Here is a 23,568-nt window from a genome sequence, read left to right as displayed (position 1 = left end):
CCTTCTCTACTGACAATGGTAGTACCCCAAGAGTTACAAGATAGCCAGGAAGCAACTGAAGAATGCACTTAAGACAGCTAGAAGGGGACATGAAAAAGCTTTAGCGAATAGGATTAAGGAAAAGCCTAAGGTATTCTACACTTACATGAGGAACCAGAGGATAGTCAGAGTGAGAGTAGGGCCGATCAGGGATAGTGGAGATTATGGCTGGAGTTGGAGGAGGTAGGGGAGGTAGTTAATAAAGACTTTGCTTCAGTATTCACTACTGAGAGGAACCTTGTTGCTTGTGAGGACAGCATGAAACAGGCTGATATGTTCAAACAGGTTGATGTTAAGAAGGAGAATGTGCTGAAAAATTTGAAAAACATAAGGATAGATAAGTCTCCTGAGCCAGACAGGATATACCCAAGGTTTCCACAGGAAAGCGAGGAAAGACATTGCGACACCTTTGGTAATGTGCTTTGCGTCCTCATTGTCTACTGGATTAATACCAGGTGATTGGAGGGTGGCAAATGTTATTCCCTTGATCAAGAAAAGGAATACCAGTAGGGATAATCCTGGGAATTATAGACCAGTTAGTCTTATGTCTGTGGTGGGCAAATTATTGGAGAGGATTCTCAGAGACTGGTTTTCCAAGCAATTATAAATCCTTAGTTTGATTAGGGATAGTCAGCATGGCTTTGAGAGGAGCAGGATATGCCTCACAAGCCTTATAGAATTCTTTTAGGATGTGACAAAATACATTGAAGGTAGAGTAGTCTCATTTAGACAGTAAGGTGGCATGGGATACACGGAAATTTGGCTGTCTGGACCAGAATTGGCTGGCCCACAGAAGACAGAGGGTGATGGTAGATGGAAAGTATTCAGCTGAGAGCCCAGTGACGAGTGATGTTCCGCAGGAATTGGTTCTGAGACCTCTGCTCTTTGTGGTTGTTATAAGTGCCTTTGATAAGGAAGTGGAAGGGGTGTTACTAAGTCTACTAATGACACGAAGCTTGGTGGAGTGTGGTGGATAGTGTGGAGGGCTGTTGTAGGTTGCAATGGGACATAGACAGGATGCAAAAATCGGATAAGTAGCAGATGGATGTCAACCTGGAAACGTGTGAAGGGATTCATTTTGGAAGGTTGAATTTGAATGCAGAATACAGTTGGAGACAGAATTCCTGACAGTGTGAAGGAACAGGGGATCTTGGGGTCCATGTCCATAGATCCCTCAAAGTTGCCACTCAAGTTGATAGGGTTGTTAAGAAGGCATATGGTGTGTTGGCTTTCATTAGTGGGGGATAGAGTTTAACAGCCACGAAGTTATGCTGCAGCTCTGTCGAGCAGTGGTTAAATCACTCTTGGAATATAATGTTCAGTTCTGGTTGCCTCATTCTTGGAAGGATGTGGAAGCTTTCGAGAGGGTGCAGAGATTTACCAGGGTGCTGCCTGGACTGGAAGACATGTCTTATGAAGAAAGATTGAGGGAGCTAAAGCTTTCCTCATTGGAGAGAAAAAGGGTGAGAGGTGTCCGAGCTAATGAGAGATATAGATAGAATGAATAGTCAGAAACTTTTACCTCAGTGCATAAATGGCTATCACAAGGGGGCATAATATTAAGATGATTGCGAGAATGTGTGTAGGGAAAGAGTTAAGTTTTGAGTTTTGTGAAACAAAAGGTTCAACTGAGCATGACTCAGATTAGATAAGAACTTGCAGTTAACAACGGGGTGCTGGAGGCAATGGTAATGGGTTAACAAGGTGAAAACACATTCATTATGTAGAGCCATTTTGCAATATTGGAAGCATTCAGCACGTAAAGTCAGTTTAACAAGGTGAACAGTATTCATTCTGTAAAGCCAATTAAGATTACGAACATTCATTGTGTAACAGCAGATGGCTAAATCGTTACTATTGACACTTGCTGATTGTAACGGTCACCCAATCAATATTTATGTTGCCTTATCTGAATGCTCCTCCCTGTAAAATGACTATATAATTCATTAAGAAACTGCTATTCCAGAGAAGACTGTGAACTCATGTCTCTGTGCACACGGACAATTGTTCTCTCTCCCTCCACAGCCTGGAATAATGATGAAGGAGGTAAAACCATACCGAGTTTCAGAGCATTTTGTTACTTCTTAAGGGGAAAATGGGATGACAATTGGAGGAAGATTTAGGGGAGATGTCAGAAGTTGGTTCTTTACAAAGAGTGGTGGATGTGTGCAATGCACCGCTGGCAGTGCTGGTACAGTCAGATACATAGGGACATTTAAGGTACTTTTGATAAGCACATTGATGATAGTAAAATAAAACATATGTAGGTTAGCTTGACCTCAGAGTCGGATAAAGGTCAGCACAACATCAAGAGCCAAAGGGCCTCTACGGTGCTGTAAAGTTTTATATTCCCGCTGAATGACTGTCGTTCCCCCAAACAACACTAAGGAATGTCCCATTTGAATTGCCACCATTTGGTTGGAGTATGCATACTGTATCACTCAAGCTGCTAGTATATGCGGCAAGTGTTACATTAAAAGTCACACAGTATTGTTTGGCAACATGTTCACCTCCTTGCCTGTTGGACCATCCCTACTGTGACAAGTCACCTGCCTCTTCCTTTGCATTAAACAACAAAGCTGAAAATGTGTTGCTGGAAAAGCGCAGCAGGTCAGGCAGCATCCAAGGAGCAGGAGAATCGACGTTTCCGGCATAAGCCCTTCTTCAGGAATTCCTGAAGAAGGGCTCATGCCCGAAATGTCGATTCTCCTGCTCCTTGGATGCTGCCTGATCTGCTGCGCTTTTCCAGCAACATATTTTCAGCTCTGATCTCCAGCATCTGCAGTCCTCACTTTCTCCATTAAACAACAAAGCATACCAAAAAAAGGCTGACCAGACTGAATAAGTGCAAGGTGAGGAAGCAGGAAGAATGAAGCCAAGACCTGTAAGATTTATGCTGCAGAGCTGCATGTGCGCACCTCGGTGTTTAAAGCAACCTGTCAGAAGCATGCAAACCACAGATGTCCATGAGCTCAAAGTGAAATATGAAAGTGGCGAAGTAGTGTGCGGTTCAGACAGACAGCAGGCCTGGTACTGTGGTGAAGCTGAACATTTGCTGATGCTGACATGCATTGAGGAAAACAGCACCTCTGAATATTACATAGACATTGTGTGAAGACACAGTAGGACACTTCTGGAGTTTGAATAAGTCCGGCTTACCTGTGTCTGTTAAGCACAAAATGGTTCAGAGACCTGTCTGCGATATGGCCCCATGACATGACACCACAGGCTATCAAATGGAACCACTGCCCTGTGTTCCAGGGTGGGCTAATCCATACAGCCATGGCTATGCCACATACCCTAATGGTCCTGTGATACCACCCTATACACCAGGTGTCCCTCTTCGCCCTGGCCCGGACATACAGGATTTTTAAGATCAGGGCCAGGGACCTCAATGCGTCCCCCAGAGAAATTGTTTCACTTGCGGTTCCTTTGGCCACTGGAGGCGTGACTGTCCACATAGACAGTCGTTTGTCAGGCCCATTGGACCCTTCCCCTCCTGACAACAACAGGTCCAGGCAGAACCCTGACCACCGTGCTCCTTTCACCACCCACAACCAGGAATTCCCCTAAACCTCGAAACTCACAGTTCGTTTTGGGCAACAGAGTTCCCTTATTCAGTTTGTGGTTACTCCCTCTCTCGGCCTCAACCTTGCTGATAGAGACATTCTCTGGCATTTGAATCTATCAGTCACTTGTGCAGATGGGTGAATTAGTATTTCTAGTATTACTGACCATTGTGCCCTTTGGATACACAGACTACCTCAATGGTGGTCCTTAGACATCTCTGACTTTTCTCGGCCTCCTGACGTACAGGACGAGGGACAGGGCCTTTAGCCGATTCAGTCCTGTTTCTAGAGTGAGTTTAGTAAGTTTGTCCTTCAGAATTCCATTCGCAGATAACAAGGGGAAAAGTATTCATTGAATGAGTCAAGTTGACAAAGTTAAGAACACCCATTGTATAACAATAAAGGACTTGGCCTCTGCTAATGATACTCGTTGATTGTAACAGTCACTCTATAAATATGTATTGTTGCCTTATCTGGATGCTCCTCCCTATAAAATATGACTATATAATTCATTGAAGAGCTGCTATTCAAGAGAAGACCATGAATTCATGTCCCTGTGCACATGGGCGATCGTTCTCTCTCTCTCTCTCTCTCTCTCTCTCTCTCTCTCTCCAGGACCTGGAATAAAGGAAGGTAAAGCAACTGTGTCTCTGAGCATTTTCCTTCGACTGAAGAGGGAACGGGACGACATTGGATAAGTCTCACTCATAAACTTATATTTCCACGTACTTTGACACAGTAAATCTTCCCAAGGTGCTTTAAAGCAGTCCCCTCAGACAAGACTCTAAGTGAGAGTGAGCCTGAGAGACAGCAGTGTGGGATACCTGCAGTTATAAGCAATTGTGGGGAGTACAAGAAGATGAGTGGTTGCTGGCATGTTTTAAAGTTAATCTAAATTCATCAATAATAGGGGATGCTAAACTGATTGAATAATAGCAAGTTCATACTTCATGACATCATTTTTTTTTCTTATTCATGGGATGAGGGACATTGCTGGCTAGGCCAGCATTTACTGCAATTACAATCAGTGTATAATCCATTAATCAGATTAAATATTAGATTTAAATTGAATAACACTAAAGAATTATGAACTGTCATGTCCTTAAACTTTGTTTCACAATATACAATTTCAATGTCAAACTCAGTACGAAATGCCATCACATCAGGAGTCTTTCCTACAGGTCACATTACTATAGAGTAATTATTTGCCTTTTTATTGCATAATATCAGATTCAAAATACCCTATTTCCAAGGTTGTCCCTCAAAATACTGATTTAGAAAACCACCTTGCTAGCATTCCATAAAACTATCTGCCACATTATATGTGCAATTTATTTTGCACACCATCTATAAGGTAAGAATAAATCTCTCATGATAACAGTACTACCGTCGCAACATGTATCTGTAATCCCTGAATACACATTACAACTATTACAAGGAGGCAAACCCCATCTTTGTTTCTGGTACTCTCCTGTCAGGAAAGACTCTGTCAACATGACCTACATTCCCTGGCATATAGAAGGACAAGAAGGGATCTCTCAGAAACACAAAATCCCAAACAGGCTTGATAGCATAAATACCCTGTACTAAGAAAAAAGCTTGGCTGGCTGGGAAATGGAGAACATGGGGACTCTGTCTCAGTGGTCAGTCATATCATTGAGGTGACACAGCAAGGAAACAGACACTTCAGTCCACTTGTCCATGCTGACAAAGTTTTGCAAATTAAACTAGTCCCATTTGGCTGCCCTCTAAAACTTTCCTATTCATGTACCTAGAGTCATAGAGATGTACAGCATGGAATCAGACCTTTCAGTCCAACTTGTCCATGCCGACCAGATATCCCAACCCAAACTAGGCCCACCTGCCAGGACCTGGCCCATAGCTCTCCAAACCCTTCCTATTCATATATCCATCCAGATGCCTCTTAAATGTTGCAATTGTACCAGCCTCCACACTTCCTCTGGCAGCTCATTCCACACACATACCACCCTCTGCGTGAAAATGTTGTCTCTTAGGTCTCTTTTACATCTTTCCCCTCTCACTCTAAACCTATGCCCTCTAATTCTGGTCACCCACACCAGGGAAAAGACTTTGTCTACTTAACCTATCCATGCCACTCATTTTATAAACCAGAATAAAAGTTACCTCTCAGTCTCCGACGCTCCAGGGAAAACAGTCCTAGCTTATTCAAACTCTCCCTATAGCTCAAGTCCTCCAACTCTGGCAACACCCTTGTAAATCTTTTTCTGAACCCTTTCAAGTTTCACAACATCTTTCCGATAGGAAGGAGACCAGAATTGCACACACTATTCCAATAGTGGCTAACCAATGTCCTGTACAGCTACATCATGATCTCCCAATTCCTGTACTCAAAACTCTGACTAATAAAGGAAAGCATACCAAAGGCCTTCTTCATTATCCTATCTACCTGCAACTCCACTTTCAAAGAGCTATGAACCTGCTCTCCAAGGTCTCTTTGTTGAGCAACACTCCCTCGGACCTTACCATTAAATCTATACGTCCTAAGATTTGCTTTCCCAAAATGCAGCACCTCGCATTTATCTAAGTTATCCGCCACTTCTCCGCCCATTGGCCCATCCGATCAAGATCTTGTTGTAATTTGAGGTAACCTTCTTCGGTGTCCACTACACCTCCAATTTTGGTGTCATCTGCAAACTTACTAATTATACCTCACATCCAAATCATTTTATATAAAAGAAGAAAAGTAATGCACCCAACACCAATCCCTGTAGCAATCCACTGGTTACAGGCCTCCAGTCTAAAAAACAACCCTCCACCACCACCCTCTGTCTTCTACTTTTGAGCCAGTTCTGTATCCAAATGGCTAGTTCTTCCTGTATTCCATGAGATCTAACCTTGTAAACCAGTCTCCCATGGGGAACCTTGTCAAAAGCCTTACTGAAGTCCATATGGATCACATTTGCTCTGCCCCCATCAATCGTTTTATTATGTCTTAAAAAAATTCAATCAAGCTTGTGAGACATGATTTCCCACGCACAAAGCCATGTTGACTATCCCTAATCAGTCCTTGCCTTTCCAAATACATGTACATCCTGTCCTTCAAGATTCCCTCCAACAACTTGCCCACCACTGACATCAGGCTCACTGGTCTGTAGTTCCCTGGCCTGTCCTTACCACCTTCCTTAAATGGTAGCACCACGTTAGCCAACCTCCAGTCTTCTGGCACCTCATCTGTGACTATCAATAATGCAAATACCTCAGTAAAAGGCCCAGCAATCACTTTCGTAGCTTCCCACAAAGTTCTCGGGTACACCTGATCATGTCCTGTGGATTTATCCACTTTTATGTTTTTCAAGACATCCTCCTCTCTAATATGGACATTTTTCAAGATTACACCATCTATTTCCCTACATTCTATATCTTCCATGTCCTTTTCCACAGTAAATACTGATGCAAAATACTCGTTTAGTGTCTCTCCCATCTCCTGTGGCTCTATACATAGGCTGCCTTGCTGATCTTTGAAGGATCCCAATGAAGGCAAGTGTGCCAAACTGTCTACCTGTGATGCAACTTTCCAGAAACTATGCACCTGAAGCCCAGGTCTCTCTGTTCAAAACATTCCCAGGTGAGGAAGAATCACTTTACTGCTCAGAGCTGAGAACACCATCACTCAGCCTATTCAAGACAGAGGATGATCAGTTTTTAGGCAGAAAGACATTAAGAAATTTCAATAGCCCTGGAAGGATCCAAGGTGGACTACGGGCAAATATTGTGGCTGTAAGAGCTGCTCCTTTTTTTGAGCTACTTTCAGTTTGCAGTTGATTTCCTTGAATTATTGGACTAGTAATTACTGTTTCATTAGTGTTGCATTGTTTTGAAACTTTGGGGAAAAAAACCCCACAACAACGCCACTTTTAAACAAGAGGAAGAGAGAGCAAGCAGGGACCACATGGGAGATGAAAAAACCGGAGCCGTAAACCTGCACAGCTATCTGATCAGGCAGTGAACTTTTTTAGCTGACTACCTCTGCTCAACAAAACCAAGAGAACTGTGGATGCTATAATTCAGAAACAAAAACAGGAACTACCGGAAAAGCTCAGCAGATCTGGCAGCATCTGTGAAAAGAAATCAGAGTAAATGTTTTGGGTCTGGTGACCCTTCCTCAGAACTCCAGAATAGTGTGTAGCTTTCGTGGTGCCAAGATCAAGGATATCTTGGAGAGGATGCAGAATTCTCTTAAAGGGGAAAGGGACAGCACAAGGTCATTGTACACATTGAAACTAATAGATTAGATTAGATTACTTACAGTGTGGAAACAGGCCCTTCGGCCCAACAAGTCCACACCGACCCGCCGAAGCACAACCCACCCAGACCCATTCCCCTACATTTACCGCTTCACCTAACACTACGGGCAATTTAGCATGGCCAATTCATCCAACCTGCACATTTTTGGACTGTGGGAGGAAACCCATGCAGACACGGGGAGAATGTGCAAACTCCACACAGTCAGTCGCCTGAGGTAAGAACTGAACCCGGGTCTCTGGCGCTGTGAGACAGCAGTGCTAACCACTGTGCCACCGTGCCGCCCATGTGCCACTGTGCCATCCATTGTGCCACCGTGCCGCCCATAATGTAATAATGTAGGAAGAGAAAAGGACAAGGTTCCGGGGAGAGAATATAGGAAATTAGGCAGGAATTTAAGAAAAAGTTCCTCGAGGGTATTAACATCTGGAATACTCGCAGACGTATGAGCTAGTGAGAGTAGAAATAGGAGGATAGAGTAGGGATTCCACAAGTACTATAAGGACAGAAGGGTAACTAGGGAGAGAATAGGGTCCCTTAAAGATCAGCAAGGTTGCCTACCTGTGGAACCGCAGGAGATGGGGAGATACTAAACAAGTATTCTGTATCAGTGTTTACTGTGGAGAAGAATACGGAAGATAAAGAACTTGGAAAAATAAATAGCGACATCTTGAAAAATGTCCATATTACAGAGGTGGTGGAGTTGAACATCTTAAAGTGCACAGTGGTGGATAAATCCCCAGTACCAGATGTGCTCGAGAACTCAGTGGGAAGCGAGGGAACTGATTGCTGGGCCCTTTGCTGATATATTTGTATCATCAATATCCACAGGTGAGGTGCTGAAGACTGGAGGTTGGCTGATGCAGTGCGAAAGGAAGGTAGTAAAGAAATAGGGAACTACAGAACATTGAGTCTGACATCAGTGATGGACATTGTAGGAGGAGATCCTGATGGACAGGATTTACATATATTTAGAAAGGCAAGGACTGATTAGGGATAGTCAACATGGCTTTGTACCTGGGAAATCATGTCTCACTAACTTGAAGTTTTTTGAAGAAGTAACGAAGAGGATTGAAGGCGGCAGAGAAATGGGTGTGATCTATATAGACTTCAGTAAGGTGTTCAAAAAGGTTTCTCCTGGCAGTCTGGTTAGCAAGGTTAGATTACATAGAATTAGCTATTTAGGTACAGATCTGAGGAAGGGTCACAGGACCAAAAAAATTAACTCTGATTTCTCTTCACAGATGCTGCCAGATCTGCTGAGCTTCTGTTCAGCAACTTCTGTTCTTGTTGCATTCGGATACAGAAGTGGCTCGAAGACAGAAGACAGACAGTGGTGATGGTTTGCTTTTCAGACTGGAGGCCTGTGAAAACGATGTGCCACAAGGGTCAGGGTCCACTGCTTTCCATCATTTCTTTAAATGATTTGGACATGAACATAAGAGGAATAGTATCTAAGATTACAGATGACACCAAAGTTGGCGATGTAGTAGACAAAGAACAAAAAAAACTACAGCACAGGAACAGGCTCTACAAGCCTATGCCAATCCAGATCCTCTAAATTTGTTGCCTATTTTCTAAGTGACTGTATCCCTCTGCCACCTGTCCATTCATGTATCTCTCTAGATACATCTTAAATAATGCTATCGTGCCCACCTCTACCACCTCCGCTGGTAATGCATTCCGAGCACCCACGACTCTCTGCGTAAAGAACTTTCCATGCATATCTCCTTTAAACTTTTCCCCTCTCACTGTAAATTCATGATCTCTAATACTTGAGTCCCCTACTCTGGGGGAAAGCTTATTGCTACCAATCCTGTATATACTTCTCATAATTTTGCAGACCTCAATCAGGTCACCACTCAGCCTCTGTCTTTTCAATGAAAATATCCTAATCTACTCTCTTCATAGCCAGCACCCACCATACCAGACAACATTCTAATGAACCTCCTCTGCACCCTCTCCAAAGCACCCACATGCTTTTGATAATGTGGCAACCAGAACTGCATGCAGTATTCCAAATGTGGCCAAACCAAAGCCTTATACAACTGTAACATGACCTGCCAACTCTTGGACTCAATACCCTGTCCAATGCAGGAAAGCATGCTGTATATCTTCTTGACCACTGCATTGACCTACGTTGGCCCCATTCAGGGTACAATGGACCTGAACAACCAGATGTCTCTGTACATCAACTTTCTCCAGGACTTTTCCATTTACTGTATAGTTCACTCTGGAACTGGATCATTCAAAATGCATCACTCGAATTGGCCTGGATTGAACTTCATCTGGCATTTCTCTGCCCCACTCTCCAAACAACTTATATTCTGCTGCATTCTCTGACAATCCCCTTGATTATCTGCTGCTCCACCAATCTTAGTGTCAACACTGATCTCTGTGGAACACCAATGGTCACAGTTCTCCATTTTGAGCAACTTCCTTCCACTACTACTGTCTGTCTCCTGTTGCCCAGCCAGTTCTTTACCCATCTGGCTAGTACACCCTAGACCCCATGCGTCTTCACTTTCTCCATCAGCTTATGGGGAACCTTATCAACCGCCTTATTGAAGTCTGTGTATATGACATCTACAGCCCTTTCCTCATCAATCAACTTCCTCAGAGAATTCTATTAAGTTGGTAAGACACGACCTTCCCTGTATAAAACCATGATGCGTATCACTGATAAGCTCATTTTCTTCCAAATGGGAATAGATCTTATCCCTCAGTATCTTCTCCAGCAACTTCCCTCCCACCGATATCATGCTCACTGGTCTATAATTACCAGGATTATCCCTGCTCCCTTCTTAAACAAGGGGACAACATTAGCAATTCTCCAGTCCTCTGGGACTCATTCATGATCAAGGGTACTGCAAAGATATCTGTTAAGGCTCCAGCTATTTCTTCTCTCACTTCCCTCAGTAACCTAGGATAGATCCTATCCGTACCTGTGGACTTGTCCACCTTAATGCCTTTACTTCCTCCCAAAACTTCCTCCCTCCTCATGCCGACATAACTAGAGTATTCAAACATCTATCCCTAATCTCAACATCCATCATGTTCTTCTCCTCAGTGAATACCAATACAAAGTGCTCGTTATGAATCTTACCCATTTTTTCTGACTCCACACATAACTTCCCTCCTTTGTCCTTGAGTGGGCCAACAATTTCTCTTGTTCCCCCTTGATCCTTATATATGAATAAAAGGCTTTGGGATATTCCTTAACCTATTTGCTAAAGATATTTCATGACCTCCTTTAGCCCTCTTAATTCCTTGTTTTAGATTGGTCCTACGTTCCCAATATTCTTCCAAAGATTTGTCTGTCTTCAGTTGTCTAGACTTTATGTACGCGTCCTTTTTCCTCTTAGCTCGTCTCACAATTTCACCTGTTATCCACGGTTCCCTAACCTTTCAATTCTATCTCTTATTTTCACAGAAATATGTCTCTCCTGCATTCTAATAATTTCTCTAATGGACAGCAAAGGTTACCTCAGAATTCAATAGGACCTTGATCAGATGGGTCAGCAGGCCAAGAAGTGGCAGATGGAGTTTAATATAGATAAATGTGAGGTGCTGCATTTTGGAAAGGCAAATCAGGGCAGGACTTATATACTGAATGGTAAGGTTCTGGGGAGTGTTGCTGAACAAAGAGACATTTGAGTGCACATTCATATTCCTTGAAAACGGGGTTGCAGATGAACAGGACAGCGAAGGTTGTGTTTGGTATTCTTGCTTTTACTGGTCAGCGCATTGAGTACAGGAGTTCAGAAAACGTGTCGTGGCTGTACAGGCCACTTTTGGAATACTACGTGAAACTGTGTTCTCCCTGCTACAGAAAGGATGTTATGAAACCGAAAGGGTTCAGAAAATATTTACAAAGACGTTGCCAGGGTTCGAGATATAGGGAGAGGCTATTTTCCCTGGCATGTCAGAGGCTGAAGGGTAATCTTGTTGAGGTTAATGAAATCATGAATGGCATGGACAGGGTGAATAGCCAAGGTCCTTTCCCCGGGGCTGTGAGCTACAGGGCATTGGTTTAAGGTGGGAGGGCACAGATTTAAAAGGGACCTAAAGGGCAACTTTTTTTTCAACAAAGGGGGTTGCATTATGGAATGAGCTGCCCGAGTAAGTGGTGGACGCTGCTAAAATTACAACATTTAAAAGACATCTGCATTTAGAAGGAGGAGGGCCAAATGCTGGCAGGTGGCTCTAGATTAATTTAAAATATCTGGTCGGCACGAAAAAGTCGACTGATGTGCCTGTTTCCATTTTGTACAGCTCTTTGACAATGTGTAGTCGAGGTGCATGATGTGGTTAAATGATAAGTAGGCTTCAAGGGCCAAGTGGCCTCACCTAGATCATCTTTTCATGTTCTTCACATTAGTTCCAAACATGGATATTTCCAGTTGTCCTTTCTTTCCTCCAGATGGTCCCACTGTTCCAGAAAGCTCTTCCCTCTACAGTCAGGGAGGTCAGTTACCATTCAGGATCTGCTTGGTATTGAGTTGAGTTTATCTATTCCCCTGATGATAGGAAGGTAATTGTTTAGGAGATTCTATTTCTGGGTTCAACGTGCTTCTCACCTCTGCTCCACTGTGGGTAGCGTTACAACATGGAGACAGACAACCAAACTAAAACAGCCTTTCCACCTCTATTCGCAACACAGTAAATTTTGAAACCTTCAAAAGACCCTCAAAATTGACTCCAATGGTTCCAAAATAGACTTTTTGAATGATCAATCCCAAACTCTGCAAATCACTTCTTGACAATCAATTTTTAAGCTTAAACAAAAGACTTAGCAATTTACTAACAACATAACAACTTTAATACAGCAAAATTAATACAACTTTAATAGAGTCGGTGTGGACTTGTTGGGCTGGATGGCTTGTTTCCGCACTGTAGGGATGCTATGAACAAAACTAGCCAAATTATTTAAGTGTTTTTCACAATGTGTTGTTCTACCAAGAATGATGATTTAATGGACTATGCTGTGAAGATTTTGCCCTGGGTGGCCTTTGCAGTTCACACAGATAGAGGCAGAATTCCTTATAACTTCGTGTTTTTTAAAATTCTCTGAGCTACCAAAAACTCTTCATGGTGAGTTAGGTGGAGAACTTTCAAATCTTCATGCCGTAGCACCAACAGTCAAATTCATTTAAAAAAAAATGAACAGTGCGGACAGAACCCAATTAAAACTCTGATCATTCCCTGACTGAGGAGTTACCATCCAACATCTGCACAAGGCTTTTTTCCCCAGACTTGCTGGATACAATTCCCAGATACAGACCTCATTACTAGCAACCTCTGCTATCTGTTTGAATATAATATGATGATGAAACATCTGCAGAACCCTTTGATCAAAAAACAACTTGCAATTAACTTCCAAGCCTGATAGAAAACCTTGTCTTCCTTTTAATACAAGCCATTAACATAGTCAAAAAGTTATCTTTCATTCATGATTTGCAGCTCACAGCTCCAAATTGATATTGATAAAAGGAATAAAAATACTGAAGAGGACTCTGACAGTCATCTTCAACTTCCTGGTGGCGCACTGTTCTGGTCTAATGTCCTGCTCTGGGTCACAGTCTTTATCCATCACAAAGATCAAAGGTCAGCCTCTACTGGACAGCAGCAGCACACAGGAGTTCCCTCTACATGTGACTGTAATGTCCCCCAAAATGGTCACTCGCTTCAACTTTCCTCCATAGCCGATGTCCTGCTCTTTTAATTTTGAGCTGCAAGCTCTTTCTCAAGGCCTTTGTCAGACGGAGATTTTTTCTGAAGTAACATTGTGAACCAACCTGTGTCTATGTCACTTTCAGTCGAGGACACTGGATCTTCTTCCCTGTTTGGATCTTCAGCCATATTGTTGAAAGACACTCCCAGATTTTGATGCTCTGCAATAAATATATTAATTGGAGGATTAGATGAATAAATTACTTCAGAATGTTTGCATGTTAAATATATCAGTCCATTGTTCCCACGAGTAATACTGACAGCTGTGAGCTGCAGAATCTTGAGTTCCAGAATATTTTTATCAACTCTCCCGTTCAGCAGTGATACAGACAGTTGGCCAGTGAAATCCTTGGAGTCCCACTGATCTCCACGGCCCAATCCCCAGAATCATACAATACAGAAGGTGCCCTTTGGTTTTCACCAATAAAACTGCCCTAAATTTACCACAATCCCACTTTCCAGCAGTGGGCTCATAGCCATCATTAGTATGACATTTCAAGTGCTCATCTATGTATTTTACAAAAAAATGTTGTAAAGTTTCTTGCCTCAACCATCCTCCAGGTAGCATATCCTCAAATTCCCACCACCCTATAACTTTAAGGTGAAATACCTTTTCCTCAAATTCCCAATAAACCTGGTGCACTTCCCTTTGAAATTATGATGTCACTTACTACCACCACCCCTCACCCCTCCCCCCTCCCTAATGCTCCGACCCCACCCACTCCCTCCATTCCTGCCTCTTAGACTAAGGGGAACAGCTGCTTTCTCTCCACTCTTCTATTGCCCCATATAATTTGATACATCTCAAATCAGGTCCCCTCTCAGCTTTCTCTGCTCGAAAGAAAACAACACTAGCTTCTTTTCAGAGTGAAATGTTTCAAGCAACATCCTGGTGAATCTCCTCTGCAACCCTTCTCGTGCAAACACACCTTTTTTATAGTCAGGTGATCAAAACTGCACACAGTATTCCTGCCAGCGTTTTGTACCACTCCAACATAATCTCCTGCTTTCATAATCTGTGCCATAACTGATAAAGGCAAGTGTCCCAGTATGCCTTCCTAACTACACTGTTAACCCATCCTGCCACCTTTAGGGATCTGTGAACAAGCACCTCAAGAACCCTAATTTCCTCAAGAGTTTCTTAGTATCCTGCTCCCTTATCTTGTTACTTTGATGAAAGAGCATCACCTCACATATATCACTGTTTCATCTCATCTACCAATCTGTTTGCATCCTCCTGAAACCTAACACTTTGCTTTTTACTGTTAACTACCTGGCCAGTCTTTGTGTCATCGGCAAACTTACTCATCAGCACACCTGACCCCGCCCCTCCCACATTTTCATGTGCATCATTTATGACTATCATGAATAAGGGACACAACACTGATCCCTGTAGTACTCTATGGACACCGGTCACTTGTCACACAATCAGACTGCTACTACTAGCCTCTGACTGCTACCTCAAAGCCAATTTTGGATTTACCCGAACAAGTTACCCTTGATCCCATACGCCTTTACCTTCTTTATCAGACTCCCAAATGGGACCCTGTCAAAGGCTTTAATGAAATCCATGTAAACTGCAAATTTGTACTCCCCTCATCTACATACACAGTCACCTTGAAAACTTCTATTAAACCTGTGAGCCATCACTTCCCTCTGATAAAGTCAGGCTGACTATCCCTGAGCAGATCTTGCCTCTCAAGCAGAGATTAGCTCTCTCCTTCAGAAACTTGTCCAATAATTTCCCGACCACTGATATGGTTTGTTATTAGCATGGGGAAGGGCTACATCCATTAAACACACAATACATTTGCCAGAATTGGTGTCCCTTTTGTAAAACCATGCAGAATTTGTCCATATTATGGTATCATTAAAACTTCCTTAATAGATTCAATCATTGTCCTGATGACCAAAGTCAAGCTAACTGAACTGCAGTTCCCAGCTTTTAAACATCCTTAATTTCTTTTGAAAACCAGTGTTATATTGGTAAACAAACAATCTGCTGAATCATTTCCAGATTATAAGTTTCAGAATATTGTAACCAATACATCTGCAATCTGTGCAGTTATATCCCTTATATCCCTGTAAGGGTGTAGGCCATCAGGTCCTGGCAATTTTTCAGATTTTACTCCCTTCAGTTTCTCAAATAATTCTTACACGCTCAAATTAATGAGCTGAACTTCCTAATTCTTATTACTCCCAGTCATCTCTATTTCTGATAGTTAGGTTAGACACCCTACAGTATGGAAACACACCCTTCGACCCAACAAGTCCACACTGACCCTCCAAAGAGCAACCCACCCAGACCCATTCCCCTACCCTATATTTACCCCTGAATAATACACCTAACACTATGGGCAATTTAGCATAGCCAATTCACTTGGCCTGCATATCATTGGATTGTGGGAGGAAAATGGAGCACCCAAAGGAAACCCACGCAGATACGGGAGAATGCGCAAACTCCACACAGACAGTTGCCCGTGGCACGAATTGAACCCAATCCCTGGAGTTGTGAGGCAGCAGTGCTAATCACTAAACCACTGTGTCGCCACAAGTTAATTTATCTTCACCTGTTTAACACAATGTTTAATTATTCTATTTTTCTACTTTACACAGAACTTGTCCCCTGTCATTGAGAAAACATTTACATGAACTAATCTCGTGATTCTTAAATCCTTGTAAAACCTCTTACACCGCATTCTTCTATTCCTAACTGGATTTTATCATCGAAACATAGAAAATACTGGAAGTAGACATAGAGCAAGGAAACAGACCCTTCGGCCCAACTCAACCACACCAAACATATTTCCTAAATTAATCTGGTCCCAATTGCCAGCATTTGGCCAATTTTCCTCTTAAACTCTTCCCATTCATATACCCATCCAGATGCTTTTTAAGTGCTGTAATTGCACCAGCTTCCACCACTTCCTCTGGCAGCTCATTTCAAACAGCCACCTCTGTATGAAAACGTTGCCTCTTAAGTCTCTTTTAAATTTTTCCCCTCTTACCTTGAACCTATGCTCTCTAGTTCTGGAACCCCACATTCCAGGGAAAAGACCTTGGATATCATAGAATAGATCATAGAATCCTTACAGTATGGAAACAGGCCATTTGGCCCAACAAGTCAACACCGACCCTCTGAAGAGTAACCCACCCAGACACATTCCCCTACCCTATTGCTCTACATTTACCCCAACTAATGCACCTAACCCACCCACCCCTGCCCACACTATGGGCAATTTAGCAGGGCCAATGCACCTAACCTGCACATCTTTGGATTGTGGGAGGAAACCGAAGCACCTGGAGAAAACTCACACAGACACAAGGAGAATGTGCAAACTCCACACAGTCACCTGAGGCTGGAATCGAACCATCCCTGGTGCTGAGAGGCAGCAGTGCTAACCACTGAGCCACCATGCCGCCCATGGATATTTACCCTATCCATGCCCCTCACAGTTTTATCAATCTCTATATGGTCATCCCTTAGACTCAGAGGCTCCAGGGAAAACAGCCCCAGCCTGTTCAGTCTCTTCCCATAACTCAAACCCTCCAACCCTGCCAACATCTTTGTATACCTTTTCTAAATCAAGTTTCACAATATCCTTCCGATGGGAGAGAGATCAGAATTGCACACAATATTCCAAAAGTGGCCTGAACAATGTCCTGTACACTGGCAACATGTCCTCTCAACTCCTATACAATGCTCTGACCAATAAAGGAAAGCATACTAAATGCCTTTTTCACTATCCCAAGTACCTGCAACTCCACTTTCAAGGAACTACGAATCAGCACTCCAAGGTCCCTTTGTTCAGCAAAACTCCCCAGGGCCCTACCATTAAGTGTATAAGTCCTGTCCTGATTTGCCTTTCCAAAATGCAGCACCTCACATTTATCTAAATGAAACTCCATCTGCCATTCATTGGCCCATTGGCCCATCAGATGCAGATCCCATTGCACTCTGAGGCAACCTTCTTCATTGTCCACTACACATCCAATTTTGGTGTAATCTGCAAACTTATCAACCATACCTCCTACTTTCACATTCAAATCATTCAAATAAATGACAAAAAGTGGTAGACCCTGCATAGATCTTTGTGGCACATCACAAATCACAGGCCTTCAGTCAGAAAAGCAACCTTTTGTCACCACCCTCTGTCTTCTACCCTGAGCCAGTTCTGTATCCAATTGGCTAGTTCTCCCTGTAATCCATGGATCTAACCTTGTTAACCAGTTTACTATAAGGAACTTTGTTGAATGTCTCACTTAAATCTATATAGATCACATCCACCATTCTGCTCTCAACAATCCTCTTTGTAAATTCTTCAAAAAAACTCATTCTAGTCAGTGAGATATGATTTCACATGCACAAAACCATATTGACTATCCCAAATTTGTCTTTGCCTTTCCAAATACATGTAAATCCTGTCCCTCAGGATTCCCTCCAACATCTTGCACACCACTGATGTCAGGCTCATCTGGCTTTTCTTAAATTGTGGCACCACGTTAGTCAATCTCTAGTTTTCTGGCACCTCACCTGTGACTCTCAATGACACAAATCTCAGTGAGGGGCACAGCAATCACTTCCCTAGCTTCCCACAGTTCCAGGATACACCTATCAAGTCCTGTGGATGTCTCCACCCTAAATGTATTTCAAGACATCCAGTACCACCTCTGAAATATGGACATTTTTCAAGATGTCAGCATCTATTTCCCCACATTCTATATCGTCCAAGTACTTCTCCACAGTAAACACTGATGCAAAATACTCGTTTAGTATTACTCATGCAGTGCAACACATTGGTCGCCTTGCTGAGTTTTGAGGGGTCCTAGTCTCTCGCTAGTTACCCTTCTGTCCTTAATGTGTTTATAAAATCCCTGTGATTCTCCTTAACCCTATTTGTCAAAACTATCTCATGTCCCCTTTTTGCACTCCTGATTTCCCTCTTAAGTATACTCCTACTGCCTTTATACTTTTCTAAAGAATTCACTCAATCTCTGCTCTCTAAACCTGACACGTGCTTCCTTAGTTTCTTGACCAAAACTTCAATTTCTCTTATTATCCACCATCCCCTATCCTTTTCAGTCTTACCTTTACCCTAACAGGAATGTAATGTCTCTGGACTTTTGTTATGTCATTTTTGAAGGCTTCCAATTTTTAGTCATCCCTTTACCTGTGAACATCTGCCCCCAATCAATTTTTGAAAGTTCTTCCTTAATACCGTCAAAATGGCCTTCCTCCAACTTAGAATTTCAACTGTTAGATCTGGTATATCCTTTTCCACCACTATTTTAGAACTAATAGAATAACAGTTGCTGGCCCCATAGTTTCCCCACTGACACCTCACTCACTTGCCCTGCCTTATTTCACAAGTCAAAAATCACACAACACCAGGTTATAGGCCAACAGTTTTATTTGGAAGTACTAACTTTTTGAGCGCTGCTCCTTCATCATGTAGTTATGTTGCCTTACCTGGGATGCTCCTCCCTGTAAAATAACTATATATCTTATTAAGAAACTGCTTTGCAGAAAAGACGGTGTACTCATGTCTTTGTGCCTATGAGGAAGGTTCTCTTTCCCTCCAGGGTCTGGAATAAAGATGAAGGAAGTAAAACTATATTCTGTCTCTGAGCATTTTGCTTTGACTGAGGTGTGGGGGGAAGCGGGATGACAATATTTGTGTAGTCGGTAGGATTCAAATGGATAGCTACGACTGGACGGTGTCAGCGGCCATCCGGAACATTAATGTCTCGAGACAGATGGACCCAAAGGTAAGCTTTTAAACCTTGGTCCCTCTCAACATTCCTGTGTGTCAGATACGGTTCCCTCATTCAATCGCTCTTTATCCTACAGATCCCTCCAACAGTAATCAGCTCAGTCGAGAGATGCAGTTTTGCAAGCATGCTGGCAGACAGAGTTTCTGAATCTTCTGTGCTGCACTGGGGGGAGAGAGGGTGTGACTGAGGTTCGAGTCCTCTGTGCAGTACTAGCGGTTGAGTCCCTTGGCCTGGGTTTGGTCCGAGGTTAGAGTCCTTGGTGTGGTACTGGGGATCAAATCCCCTGGGGTGGATTTAGTTGACGTTAGAGTCCTCTGCTCAGTACTGGGGTTCAAGTCTACTGGGTGGGTTGATTTGAAGTTCAAGTCCCCTGCACTGTGTTGAGCTTTGAGCTCTCGGTGTTTAAGCCAGGTTCTGTATTTAATTGGGCGGGGGGGTCAAGCCCCTGTGAGGAGTAATGTGAGAAAGGGGTTAAAGTCCTCTAGTTGTGAAATTTGAGGTTCTGCAAGACTTTATTCTGGGGGAAGAGAGAGGCTTGGATTGTGACGCCATGTGGTCCGATGAGAGGGCTCTCTCTTTTTATAAGTGTAATTTCAGTGAGAGGATGCAAAAAAAAGAGAAACGCTGAAATTAATGTTGTACTAATACTTGGGTGGAAAAAGGCAAGCTTCAACGTAGATTGTGCCATGCTGAGAGTGCTTGATGTTTAAACATGTTGGTATGTTAAAATACTGGTTCCGAAAATCCTTTTAAGTAACTGCTTTGCCTTGTTTGAATGAGGATTTCAATTCAATGGGTTTTGTGGACTGTGTAGTGGGGCAGACTTGGTTTTTACGTTGAAATTGTTCAACATTGTGTCATTCTTTAAATAACCAAACTTGTAACCTTAAAACAAACGGAGTGCCTTGAGCCTCTGATTTGTTTGAAATTCACAATGCCTGTTAAAAAAAAACACAGCTGGGTCAGTGGTCATGCTTTAGCCAGATGAGTGTATTACATTAAAATATCTTTATTGCTGCTGTGCAAAAAGAAGAGTGCATTTTTAGTTTATGGTTAATTAAGATTTTCTAGAGTATGTTAGAACTTGAGGCTGAGCTGTTTCAGTCCTGTCAACTATTGTTAAGACTTCATTGGCCTCCTTCATATTGCAAATTCAAAAAATGTTGATCTCTACCAAAGTTGCACTGTAATTCCAACTGTTTTATTCGGGAAGTTTCATTTGTAGAGCATATTTTAAAATATTCAGCATTTGTTTCCCTCGAACATTTGACATTTAAATCTGAACTGAAATTGCCTCTTCAATTGCCGAAGCATAGGAAACATTTTGTTGTTTTCTTGCTGTTCCAGACTTTTGAAATACTTTTCCTGACAGCTTTCACATCAGCAAAGTATCAATTTGTTAAAGGAAAATAATTTTTGAATAACCTGAATGGGGTCCCCCGAGGAATTGATTTTAAGACCATTGATTGTTGTTAATAATTAAGTGAATTGTTTAGGCAGTACAATTTAGAAGTTTACGGATTGTTTCAAACTTGATAATGTCATAAATAGTGAACAGAGTAATAGACTTCAAGAATTCAAAGAAGGTTGAAATAGGCAGATACACAACTGAATGTAGTTAAATGTAGCAGATGACGTAAGCCTTACTATTGATGCTCGCTAATTATAACAGTAACCCAATCAATGTCCACCTTGGTAAGAAAGGAATGAAAGAAGAAATGCAAAGATACTGTCAGCAGCTTACATCATCTCTAGAGTTTCTCCAGTCACAGGTAAAGCATGCCTTCGGACCACCACCCACTCATCCACAATCTGATCCAACGGATTCAATCAGTTCCCCAGTCATGAGCCCGGAAAGTGAACAAACTAACAACAGTGAAGAGGAGGTTGGTACGCTTTTTGTCAGTGGCCTTCCTATGGACATTAAACCATGTGAGCTTTACCTTGTCTTTCAATCCCTTCAGGGATCTGAAGATTCACTGATCAGCGGTGTTTTTTTTCACTCTCACTTCACAGAAAGAGCGGGAGCAGCAGGGGGAAGTGATGACGACCAGAGAGGCAGCCGAGACCCGGAAGCAGGTAGAGCGTAAGCTTACCTGGGTAGGTTTGTTTCCCCTTTAAAAGCGCACAGCTGAAGAACCCGAGGCACTACGGAGGTAATGCCTCCCACCCGCCCTCCTCCTCTAACCTAATAATAAGATCCGTTGTGGTAAGTAGGTAAGTGCTGCATTTTGCTTGTTCTATTCTTTAGACCCAGTTTTGTTTTAAAATAAAGGTTAGCTTTAGAGGGATGGCAGTGAAGGCAGTGCAATGTTCCTCTTGCAACATGTATGAGGTGAGGGATGCCATGGTCGTCCCTGCTGATTACACTTGCAGGAAGTGCACCCATCTCCAGCTCCTCCAAGACCGTGTTAGGGAACTGGAGCTGGAGTTGGATGAACTTCGGATCATTTGGGAGGCAGAGGGGGTCATAGATCGGAGCTTTAGGGAAGTAGTAACTCCAAAGATTGCAGATAGATGGGTGACAGTGAGGGGGACTGGGAGGAAGCAGCCAGTGCAGGGACCCCCTGTGGCCGTTCCCCTCAAGAACAAGTATACTGTTTTGGATACTTGTAGGGGGGACGACTTACCAGGGGTAAGTGACGGGGCTCAGGCCTATGGCACGGAGCCTGTCCCCGTTGCTCAGAAGGGAAGGGTGGAGAAGAGCAGAGCAATAATAATTGGGGACTCGATAGTTCGGGGCACAGATAGGCGGTTTTGTGGGAACGAGAGAGACTCATGTTTGGTATGTTGCCTCCCAGGTGCAAGGGTACGTGATGTCTCTGATCGTGTTTTCCGGGTCCTTAAGGGGGAGGGGGAGCAGCCTGAAGTCGTGGTCCATATTGGCACCAATGACATAGGTAGGAGGAGGGCTGAGGATGTTAGACAGGCTTTTAGGGAGCAAGGTTGGAAGCTCAGAGTTAGAACGAACAGAGTTGTTGTCTCTGGTTTGTTACCCGTGCCACGTGATAGAGAGTCGAGGAATAGGGAGAGAGAACAGTTAAATGCGTGGCTACAGGGATGGTGCAGGAGGGAGGGATTTCGGTACTTGGATAACTGGGGTTCTTTCTAGGGAAGGTGGGACCTCTATAAACAGGATGGTCTGCACCTGAACCTGAGGGGCACCAGTATCCTTGGGGGGAGGTTTGCTAGTGCTCTTGGGGGGGGTTTAAACTAACTCTGCAGGGGCATGGGAACCTAGACTGTAGCTTTAGGGTGCAGGACCTGGAGTGTAGGGAGGTTAGGAATATGGCATCAATCTTAAAGGAGGGTGCCTGTAAACAGAAGAGTGGCTTGAAGTGTGTATACTTTAATGCCAGAAGTATACAAAATAAGGTAGGTGAACTTGCAGCGTGGGTTGGTACCTGGGACTTCGATGTTGTGGCTATTATGGAGACATGGCTAGATCAGGGACAGGATTGGCTGTTGCAGGTTCCAGGGTTTAAATGTTTTAGTAGGGTCAGAGGTGGAGGTAAAAGGGGGGGGGTGTGGCTTTGCTTGTCAAAGATAGTATTACAGCGGTGTAAAGGAAGATGGACGAAGATTTGCCATCTGAGGTAGTTTGGGTTGAGGTTAGGAATAGGAGAGGTGAGGTCACCCTGTTAGGAGTCTTTTACAGGCCTCCTAATAGTCCTAGAATCGTTGAAGAAAGGATTGCGAAGATGATTCAGGAGAAGAGTGACAGTAATAGGGTGGTTGTTATGGGGGACTTTAACTTTCCTGATATTGATTGGGAAAGCTATTGCTCAAGTTCGTTAGATGGATCAGTGTTTGTCCAATGTGTGCAGGAGAGTTTCCTGACACAATATGTAGATAAGCCAACAAGAGGTGAGGCCATACTGGATTTGGTTCTGGGTAACGAACCAGGCCAGGTATTAGAACTAGAGGTAGGTGAGCACTTTGGGGACAGTGACCACAATTCGGTGATTTTTACTCTAGTGATGGAGAGGGATAAGTGTGTACTACAGGGCAAGAGTTATAGCTGGGGGCAGGGAAATTATGATGCGTTGAGGCATGACTTAGGATGTGTGGATTGGAAAAGTAGATTCCAAGGCAAGAGCGTTATTGATATGTGGAACTTGTTCAAGGAGCAACTATTGAGTGTCCTTGATAAGTACGTACCTATCAG

General features: G+C 43.1%; 1 protein-coding gene across 2 annotated transcripts in view; it reads right to left on the bottom strand.

Moving 5' to 3' along the window:
* The window catches only part of LOC140470495 (NACHT, LRR and PYD domains-containing protein 3-like), a 108,933-nt gene that overhangs the window by 47,107 nt on the left and 38,258 nt on the right, over positions 1 to 23,568 (bottom strand). For both annotated transcript variants that reach the window (XM_072566607.1, XM_072566606.1), the window contains exon 3: positions 13,691 to 13,786. In XM_072566607.1, the coding sequence (XP_072422708.1) occupies positions 13,691 to 13,786 (96 nt within the window). The remainder of the gene's footprint in view (positions 1 to 13,690; positions 13,787 to 23,568) is intronic.

This window comes from Chiloscyllium punctatum, chromosome 51, assembly GCF_047496795.1.
Source record: "Chiloscyllium punctatum isolate Juve2018m chromosome 51, sChiPun1.3, whole genome shotgun sequence".
NCBI classification, from domain to species: Eukaryota; Metazoa; Chordata; class Chondrichthyes; order Orectolobiformes; family Hemiscylliidae; genus Chiloscyllium; species Chiloscyllium punctatum.
Note: the sequence above shows the minus strand (reverse complement) of the source record. Positions and strands in the feature narration are given on the sequence as shown.